The sequence below is a fragment of the Halichoerus grypus genome, chromosome 14 (assembly GCF_964656455.1).
Source record: "Halichoerus grypus chromosome 14, mHalGry1.hap1.1, whole genome shotgun sequence".
In the NCBI taxonomy this organism is placed as follows: domain Eukaryota; kingdom Metazoa; phylum Chordata; class Mammalia; order Carnivora; family Phocidae; genus Halichoerus; species Halichoerus grypus.
Window position 1 is genome coordinate 90,176,584 of NC_135725.1, and position 10,342 is coordinate 90,186,925.

The following is a 10,342-nucleotide window of genomic DNA, read 5'->3' on the forward strand; positions in this document are numbered from 1 at the left end:
CAAATTTGAATCCAGCCTTTTCTCGCTACCTCCACCTCTGTAGTCCTCGTGCGAGACACTATCTTCTCTTGCCCAGATTATTATAGTTCCCTCCCCACAGGTGCTCCTGCTGCCTTCCTTGCCCCTTCCAGTCTGTACACAACGTGGCCACAATTGTGGTCCTGTTAAGACTTCATCCATTCCACCCCTCTCTGCTCAGAACTCTCCAGAGGCTGCCCATTTCTGATGAGTAAAAGCCAAAACCCCTTTAGTGATCAGAGCTACACAACCTGGCCCCCGTCCCCGTTCTGATCTCATCTCCTATGTTTCTCCACCTTGCTTACTTCACTCTCAGCGCACTGGCCTCATTGTTCCTCAGGTACACCCCTCCTACTTCAGGGTGTCTGCCTGGATTGCTCTCCCAGCAGGTGTCCACGTGGCTTCCTCAATGTCCCTTTATCGATTAGGCCTTCCTTCGTGGCCATGCTAGAGCTAGAGCTGTAACACCCTGCTGGCATCCCCTGCCCTCCCAGTGTTTCTCGTCGCTTTTCTTTGCCTTTCGGCCTCCCAGGCAGCCATCACCACTGCCTATGTTTTACTTTTTGTTTCTCCCTCTCCTCTGGAGGAGAAAGCTCCATGGGGACAGGGAATTTTGTTGTTTTTTTTCACAGCTATTCCTAGAACAATGCCTGGTTCATGGTAGGCACCCATTTAATTTTTAAAAAATATTTATTTTAGAGAGAGTGCATGCACTCAGTGGGAGGGGTAGAGGAAGAGAGAAACCCAAGCAGACTCTGCGGTCAGTGCAGAGCCCGATTCAGCTCAATCTCATGACCCTGAGATCACAACCTGAGCCAAAACCAAGAGCCAGATGCCCAACTGACTGTGTCACCCAGGTGTCCCCACCCATTTAATATTTTAAATTTATTTTTAACAGAAACAGGATTGTGCTACACATCCTATCTTTTATTTTTTTTTAAGATTTATTCAAAAGAGAGAGCAAGCATGCAGGCAGGGGCAGAGGCAGAGGGACAGAGAGAGAGAGAGAGAGAATCTTCAAGGAGACTTCATGCTGAGCACAGAGCCTGACCTGGGGCTCAGTCCCAAGATCCTGAGATCATGACCTGAGCCGAAATCAGAGTCGGCCACTCAACTGACTGAGCCACCCAGACACCCTACTACACATCCTATCTTAACAACTTGACAATTCTCTTCTCAAGATATTGTGGACATTTTTTTCACATTACTACATAGATTCCCCCCCCTTTTTTTAAGATTATTTTATAGGGGTGTGGTGTGAACAGGGTCAGGGGCAGAGAGAGAGAATCTCGAGCAGACTGCCTGCTGAGCATGGAGCCCGACGCAGGGCTGGGTGCCACGAGCCCGAGATCATGACCTGAATCAAAATCAAGTCAGACGCTCAACCAACTGAGTCACCAAGTGCCCCCAGATCCCATTTTTAATGGCTGTAGAGGTTTTCACAGTATAGATGTTCTGTTATTTACTTCCTTATTGATAGATATTTGGATTTCTTCTGATTTTTACTGTGTTCTTATGCTTTTTTCTAATTTGATTTTTAGGGGAAGAATGGGAAGCAAGTTTGTAGTAGTAGTAGGCTTGTAGTAATAACATCTAACATCTGTTGAGCACAACAAGCATGCATGGGGGCACTGCGATCGTTTCTGTTTTTACAGGTGAGGAAAGTGGGGCCTGGGGGAGATGAATAATTTGCCCAGAGTCATATAGATGGTGATTGGCAGAGCTGAGAGCCTGGCAGTCCGGCTCCAGAGTTCCCATGTGTCACCACTATGCATCATTGTCTCTCGAAGGGTTCTTTCACAGAAATGATCTTCATGTTTGCTGGATGGACTTACTGCCAGAATGTCTCGGTATAATTTCTTCATGTGAGAATGGGTGCTTGCTCTCATTCAGGTATAGCCTTTCTTCTAGGTCTTTACTCGAGGTAATCCTACTTGGACTCTTTCCCCCCACCCCCTTCCTCTCTGTATTTCTCTGCTCCTTAGTTACTCAGCTGAAAAACTGTGATCTTTTGGGAAACCTTACCTACACAACCCACAATGCTCTCTCTACCATCTCCTAGCATCTCACCTTCCCTCACTAGCCTGGTCCCGGTGGATGCCCAGTGGTGAGTGGTCACAGGATGGAGCTGAGCCTGTGAACATTTGTTCATGTCCCAACTCATTTTTTGTACCATTAATTTTGTCTTCTGTATCTTTCAGGTTTTCCCACTGTACTGTCAGACTCTTAAAGATAGTGCTTATACCTCATCTTAAAAATCACATACAAGAGTCATTTTCCATATAATACACGTTCATCTTTTTTAACATGTCAAAAACTCAAAGCATGGGCAGAATAAACTATTTCTCAGACTTGCAAATGGCCAAAAAAGAAGTTGCAGTGACTGGATTGGAAGCTTTGTATCTCTTGGCTCAGCAGCCGGCCCTTCCTAAGTGTGGGCTGGGTCTGGCCAGCTTTGTGCAGAGGGTTACACTGTTGCCATGGGCTTGAGAACTGTTTCTCTGCTTTCCTGGTTAGTGTGTGGTTTGGTAGTTCCTGTCTGTGGCTTCCTCCTGATGATACAGTCTGTCTTCTCTCAGGTGCTTCTTAACCTACCAGTCCTGCCAGAGCTTGGTATACCGGAGGTGTCTGCTCCACGACAGCATCGCCCGCCACCCAGCTCCCGACGGTGAGTGCTCTCCCAGCCTCAGGAGGGTCGGCCTCCAGCCTGCTTCGTCTGAGGCCGCTGGGGACCGTCAGCAGGCTCCTTCTGCTCTTGACAGTATGATCATGAAGCCACAACTCATTAAAAAATGAGAATTGGAATAGGTCGTGTGAAAGTACACATTGCATTTTAGTGCGTAAGGAGGGCAGCAGTTTGCTCTTCTGTCCCTGCAGACAGATCATTCATTCAAGAAAATGTCAGAGCTTGTTTTAGATGGCAGATAGAGATTATATTTGGACAGAAATTCTGCAAATGATAAGGTATACAAGGACAGCGTTGCTAAGCCAGAATATTCGCATATGCACTCGGGGTCATTCTTCCAATAGCCACGATGGGATTTTTCGGGTTGGTCTATATTCTCTTTCCTGAAAGCTCCGGTGACAGAGCCCACATTTCTGAGATGATGAGTTTGAAATAAGATCATAGACACGAGCCAGGAGTTAGTGACTTAAATAGTCACACGAACGTCAGATTCATGACCTGAGGCTCAGTCACATCGCACCCCAACCAAATGAGCTAACTAGACATGTTTGGGGGGAATTTATGGTCTCGATGAACTAAAACAGAAAACATTCCACATAAAACTCTGCCCCCTTTTTTTATATTTACTCCAAACCAGCTGAAGCTGTCTCGTTTTGAGAAGTCAGTGTTGGTAGCTTGTGTTCTAACTTATTACCATGGAAAATGCAATCACATACAAAAGTAGAGAAAAGAGTGTAAAAACCCTCATATGCCCATCATTCAACTTCAGCCATTGTAAGCTCATGGCCTTTTAGTTTTCGTCCATAGTCACCCACTCATTTTTCTCCTCTTACTGCATTATTTTGAAATAAATTTGGGGAATACCTAAACACTCACTGCGATTGAGAGTCGGTATGCTATTTAGACAAAAAATCAGGAAAAGATCGAGACGAATCAAAGAAACACACCTGCCAACTGACTTTGAGTTGAGCTACATACAGTTTTGGGGGAGAAGAGAATCTGCGGGATCTGGAGGGCAGTCGTAGAACGGGGCGCTCACAGACCAGGGGAGTTTCTTAAAGGGGAGAAGGTGTCGACCCAGGATACTCACGTTCTGCTCCAAGTCATGCATTTAAAAAATTACCATTACTGTAATTTTATAAAAGAGTATTTTCACATTAACAGTGTATGAAGGATATCATCTCGGAACAAAGTATAGTCCTTTCAGCTGAATAAATTGAGCTTTATGAATCACTGATTCATGACCCTTATGTTCCTGTTCCCTCACAGAGGGATGAAAATGTCATCACACACGTAGCTTTGGGAAGCACAGATTCAGTCCAGCCTCGTCTGGAACGTGGGAGCAAGTGCTTTGAGAACACAGAGCCGGACCCAGGTGCCTGTCCCTTTACACGGCAGCCCCGCTAGGGCTCAGCCCATCTGCCTGCCTTCTCTGAAGCTGACACTCAATGCCACTTGTCTTCCTCTCGCAGATCCTGACTGGATTAAGAGGTTACTGCAAAGCCCCTGCCCTTTCTGCGATTCTCCTGTCTTCTGAACGTCAGTGGTGGGGAGCTAGAAAGGGCGCATGCTCTGTTGCGGAAATACCCTCTGGCCTGAAGACGTGGGATGCGCTGGCTAAGCCTGGCCTTCGAGTGGGAAGGCCCTCTTCAGGAGTGTAAATAGGGCCCTGGGAACTCATTTCTGAAGTACAGTCTCCATCTCCAGGGACTGAAGGAGATCTTTAAAACGACTGAGTGCAGAGACTGTAAGTCATTTTGAGAGGAACGCTAGCCCCCCACTCCCTACCCAGTGAGGAACACTTATTTTTCAAGTGTTCTGACTGAAGCAACTTGAACAAAAAGAACGCCCTATCCTTTCTGGGAACAGAATGGTCTCTTCTAGAGAGTTGGGCTAAGGGCCTTGCTGGACCGAGTTAGGCTTTAATGCTTGCCTTGATCTGGAACTGCCTTGTGGCTCCCCAGAGTGTAAATCACCTGTCACTGGTGTTCGGTGTGCCCCCAGACATTCCGAGTGTCTAAAACAGCGCTTGGTCCTGATACTTGGTTCTCCACAGATAGCCCCAGATGTGTATCCCACGGATTCTTGTTTCTCCTGCGTACTGAAACCATGTTCATAAAACTGTATTTTTAAGAGGTTGAGGCCAAGACTAAAGTTGGTTTTAATGTGTCAAAAGATCAGGTGATTCTTGTAAGTAAATAACTGTGACTTATTTTTGATGAGCTCCCACATTATCAGATTTCCAGTCCTAACTCCTTAATATGTCCAGGATGTCGGGGGCTCCCATTCACCCGTGTCACCTCCCTGCTTCCGACTGACTGTCATAGCCCAGATGAGATATTTGTACATAGAAGAAAAAGAATATTTTCTCCCTAAAACTTTCAGTGTTTTTAATGTTGACATGTCCAGACATTTCATTTGTATCCTCTATAAGAACGTGCAGTCCATCTAGAGACTTCCAGAAAACTTACAGAAAGCGATGGGCAGCCCAAGCCTGGAGGTGCTTGTGGTCCGCTGCCACAGCTGTGTGCGGCTCCGTCGACGAGAGCCTGGGGATTTCTTCTCAGCAAGGGTCCTTGATGTTTTATAATACAGGTATTTTCCTGTGGGCTTTTAAGAGGAGATATTAGGCATTAATTGGTCTTAAAATCTAAAATTAAAAATGGACATTCGGATATTACAGTGTTCTTGGATTGCGAAAATAGCGTCCTAGGGATTGGTGCTAATCAACAGGCCTGTGCTGCACGCGTGTGGAAATGGTGCATACTTCTGGGAAAGAGGATGGCGAGTATAAAATGTGAAATTCTCACTCCTGTTACATGCTGTCTGTGTTGCCTTTATTCCAACATTTATTCCTGCCTTTGTTGTGATTCCTCAGTGAAAGACGTTTGTCCTTGCTTTAGAAACACTTGCCATGTGGACAGGACACTCCCGGACACGACCACAGGCCGCTGTGTCCGCGGGGTCGCAGGCACCGCCACTGAGAGCCCTTCAGGCCTCCGAACAGCCTGCCTGACATGTCTTCTGTTTCCTATTCAAATCGTGTGTTGTCTTCTGGGTTTAATTCTGTATTTGTTGGAGTCTTCTGCTTATCTTTCTCATCTCGGTCATTTTGAGAATAGTGTTGACCCAGATTCTAGGGCCCAGCACGTTAAATTGGTTTTCAAGAAAGAGGGGCGGGTGGCATTAGAATCATGAGAAGCACAGCTCCGAGGTTGTATGGTGGCACTTGCTCGCGTCACCGGAACCACGACGGTAAACGTGGAGATCATGTCAAGGAATTATGACAGTGTCCTAATCATGGGATGCTTAGTGTCACTTATTCTTTGTTCCTAATCAGGGTCAGTGTTTGAGTTGTTCTTATTGGGGAATTTTGTGCTGCTGCCATTTAAAACTTACATTAAGTTCTTATTTAGAGCAGTTGTACATTTTTGGGGAACTGTACCTCTTGGCAGTTAACTAAAAGGGTCTCCCGAATTATTTTGTATGTCTCTGTAGGAATAAACATGGCAACTGTTTTTCTAGAACATGGCTTCTCTCTGCATGGGGCTAGGCATTCTTCAGACTCTGAAATCCACCCAACACCTCAGCCTGAGTTTCTGTGCCCGGAGTGGGGAGGCCTCCCCCTTCTCCTGCCCGCCCCCCTCGTGCATGGCAGCATCGTACACACAGCCGGCTTCTGATTTCACTAAGGGTCCATGCACCTGATGACGGAGTGCCAGTCAGTGGGACTTTGGGAAAGCAGGGGTGACACCCGGAATCTTCCAGCTCACTGCCTCTCCTGGCTTAAACTTGTCATGCCCTCCACGCTTCCTAAAATGTGCCTGATCTGTTTCGTGGATTTCAAGTTTATCTCCGCTGTCACTGTAAGAACGGTTTCAGAAGCGGCAGAAACGGTAGAGGCCAAGTTGCCGTGCTGCCTGGGAGTCGGGAGCAAAGACTAAGCAGTTAGACCTTCTCAGCTACAACACGGTTGCATTCGGGGACTCTGATATCCACACCTGTATCACGCTTTCTCTGCCTGGGGTTAGTTTGTCCCCATTACTCCAGATAAGAAATTGATAGCTTGTTATGCTTGATACTCATTCTGAAATCCTCATGTGTCCACCACCCAGACTTCAAGCAGTCTCTACCTACTATTACATCTGCCAAAACTACCAATTATTTTTCAGTGTCAGGAGTTATTAGAACCACTGGCGAAGCTTGTGGTTGAGTGTGACATCTTTCTGCTTCTCTCTAAGAAGGTTTTGGGGATGTTAATGTGGAAGCATGTGGGTTGGACCTATTCGCGAGTGTCACAGGTTAATTAGGTGAAAGGAACGTTAAAGGGTAATAAATATAAAAATATTTTGTTGTAATTACAACACTATCAGCTAAGAAGCAGAAGTTGGTGCTTATTGGTGCTTGTTAAGAGGAACACAGTGCTGGTTTTACGAAATACCTGCCCCCCTGGCAGCTAAAGACAAACTGCTTCAGAGTTTGGTGAATTACCGCAGCTCCTGGAATGAAACCAAGATTACCATCCCAGGCCCTGTTCAGCCTGCTCGCTCCTGACCCCTCTACTCTCTCTTGCTTTTCCTTCCTGGTGAGGTCCTCTTGATTTCCCTTCCTCTTCTTTTCTCAGCTTCAGGACATGTCCAGAGCTAGCAGATTTCATGTTTGAAAGAACAGTAGATCAGTGATAAAATTTCTAAAAATTACATCACACAGTAGGTCTCCCTTCCTAAAAGAGACGATAGCACAGTGATTTTTCTCTCTAATGGTAAGAGTGTTGGTTGTTAACTTGGTAAATTATATCCAGTTTTCTTCAAAACTCTTAATTTCCCTGGCAGAGTGCTCAGTAACTCTTGGCTGGCCTTTGGGGCCAGAGTCTGCTAAATTGGAGCTCCTCGCCACTACCCGCCGCCCTCCCCAAGCCAACAACATCCCTGACAAGCAAAACTGCTGGTTAAGTCAGCCAGACTGTTTTTTAAGGGAAAGGTAGATCCTGCCCTTTTTCTTTTTAGAGACGGGGCAGCAAAAACAGCCAATAGCCAGAGAAATCAATGAACGTCTTCAGTTAGCCCACCATGCACTGTGGTGGGCCTTCGTGTGGCTCCTGTAGTAATGGGTCCCGATATACTGTTAGGCTCAGACGCTTCCTTCCTGTGTGGGTGGAGTTGAACAGTTCAGGACGACTACAGGGTGTCTGGAGAATCGAACCTTTCCCCTCCAGGTTGTCCGTTTTAAAAATGCCTCTAAAATATCTAACTGAAGCGTTTTCATTTTCATTATTAGCGCAAGTATCGGCAGCTTCAAGCAGAGTAAGCTGTGTCTCAGATCTCATAGTTAGTAAACTTGGAACTGCTCTTTCTGGAAGCTGAAAACGGTTCTTGGAGTTAAGATCTTCACGTCTATTTAAAATGATTATAGAGCAGGTGAAATCTGACTCTCCTTAAGTTGAATTAGGTCCAATTTGCAGAATCTAGAGTTGCTTCTAATGATCTAAAGTACTGTAGCATCACTATCCTGATGAAAAAGCAGGGTTTTTCAGAAGATGGGGAGCTCATTTCCAAGGTGCTGATAAAAATCAGTATCAGGACTTGAAGCCAGGCCGAGTCTGGTAGACGGGATGCAGCCTCCCATTTGCATGTGTCCTTTGTTTTAGAACAGGGCTGTTTCTGAAAACTTGCCGGGGACACCAATCAGTTTAATGGGGGAATGACTATAAAAACATCCTATAAAGAAGTTAGTCCTTTTGGTGTAGGACTCCCCCAACCTCTTCATCTGATTAGGTGATTCAGCTTTTCTTATCTTGCATTTTTTGTTATAATTATACTCGGGGGGGGGGGGGTCTTAATATAGTCTGAGGTCCTAGTCAGTGAGCTTATTCAGAGCAATATTATATGAATTTCCAACTTGGGGGTGCCATTCATCCCAGGCGTGGCAGGAATTGAAAAAAAGGAAAGATGATGCTCTCCTGCCAGCATAAAGGTGTAGGCTGTCCAGGTGAAATGTCAGTGGGTTGGGGAAGATTTAAATTGCAGAACTCTAAATCTTGTTGATCTCTGCAGTCAAAATTGGCTCACCTCACCGTCATGAACTCCTGTTACTTGCATAGAAAGACCCTGTCAGGTGGTCGGACTGGACCACGTAAGAGGTGGTGACGGCTTGAGCACTTCCTACTTTATCCGTTTCACATTTGCCGAACAGGCTGGTGGGGGTTAGGGCAGTTTGGTTTTGGTACGAATGCAAAATGAAAAGCAAAAATGGATTATTAGGTCTTTTTCAAGACTTTGACTCAGATTTGTACTTTATGAAGGGAACATGAATATCAAACCTGTTTATACAGAAATAAGACTGTATAGAAAACGAAGTGTGTTGTGTATAGTGATATTTTATGTTTACCCAATGCCTGTGCTAATCTTTGTGCTCAGCTTTGAATTATATGTATGTTTACATAGGACATTTTTTTAAATAAAAAGAACGGGCGTCTAAAAGCTTAAGGTATAGAAAGGAGATAGTTTCTTAATTCTTACCATCTGATTAGGTGGTGTGTTTTAGACTTTTGGTGTTTAAATAAAACTTTTACGAATAAGAATACCTTTTCCTTGGAATACCCCGCCCCCGGTAAAGTTGGCTGCCTGTCTGCACTGTATATATGTACATAGTGTTCCTTATTAGATTGTAAGCTCCTCGAGGGCAGGAACTGTCTGCTTCATCCTGGTAGCCCCTGCAGCACCTAACGTAAAGTGCCTTGCAGAGAGCAGGTGCTCCCGGTGCGTAGAATGAGTGACTTCCTGCCACCTCTAAGATGGAGCATGGCTCCCTTCTTCCAGCACATTCAAAACCACAAAGACTAAGGACCTGCCCGAGGAGGGCCAGATTCCTTCTTGGGTTTGAACGGAGTGTCCTGGGTTGAACCGGACCATGCCATATCCTTAGCACTATCTAGCCTTCTTTCCCTGAAGATCCTTCACCAGTGTCCTGAGCTTTTATTTAATACTTAGGACAAAGGTTGCTGGAAAACGTTTGAAGTGGAAATTATAGAAAAAATGAAATGGAGATTTTGGAGGGGGTGCGAGTGTCCATACACGGCCCCGTGGGGAATCTTACTTGAGTTACCGCTAAAGAAAACGGTAACAGGTACTCAGTTTCTTTACCAGTTAGCTGGTTGGCCAATTTTCCAGTTAATGAAAGATCACTGGTTTTTCACTTTTCCCCATTTTGGATACCCCTCCATGGCTCATATGGTTCTAGTGCTCAGAGTCCAGTCAGGTTGCTGGGACGGCCAGTGCCGTTGTGGGATGCAACACATGGCGTCATGTTCTGTAAGCGTGGGGTCACCTCGAATGTGTCGTGTTTGTATGCAGAGCCACTGGTAGCCTCTTGGTCACTTTCTTATTCAAAATAAATAAATAACAGAACTATTTGTATATTGTTTGCATATCTTACCAGGTGCACGTGGTTTGTAGCAAAGTTTAGAAACCGCCTTAGGGCCGAGACCATCAGCAGCCAAGGTAAGTAAGGCCCAGGCCTGAGCAGCGGGGGCGGAAGGAGCTACGGACGTTAGGGAACCGGCCAGTGGGAACTCCGTCAGAATCAGTGCAGTGTGCCTTCGGTTTATTCCAGAACACGGGGTGAGGAATGTAAGGGGAA

The 10,342-nt window shown here is 45.7% G+C and overlaps 1 protein-coding gene across 1 annotated transcript in view; it reads left to right on the forward strand.

Annotated features, from left to right (window-relative positions):
- Positions 1 to 10,119, forward strand: part of GTF3C4 (general transcription factor IIIC subunit 4) — a 23,470-nt gene extending 13,351 nt beyond the window's left edge. Inside the window, exons 4-5 of the mRNA XM_078061969.1 lie at positions 2,598 to 2,686; positions 4,177 to 10,119. Of these exons, the coding sequence (XP_077918095.1) occupies positions 2,598 to 2,686; positions 4,177 to 4,241 (154 nt within the window). The 3' untranslated portion in view covers positions 4,242 to 10,119. The remainder of the gene's footprint in view (positions 1 to 2,597; positions 2,687 to 4,176) is intronic.
- The last annotated feature ends 223 nt before the right edge of the window (positions 10,120 to 10,342 follow it).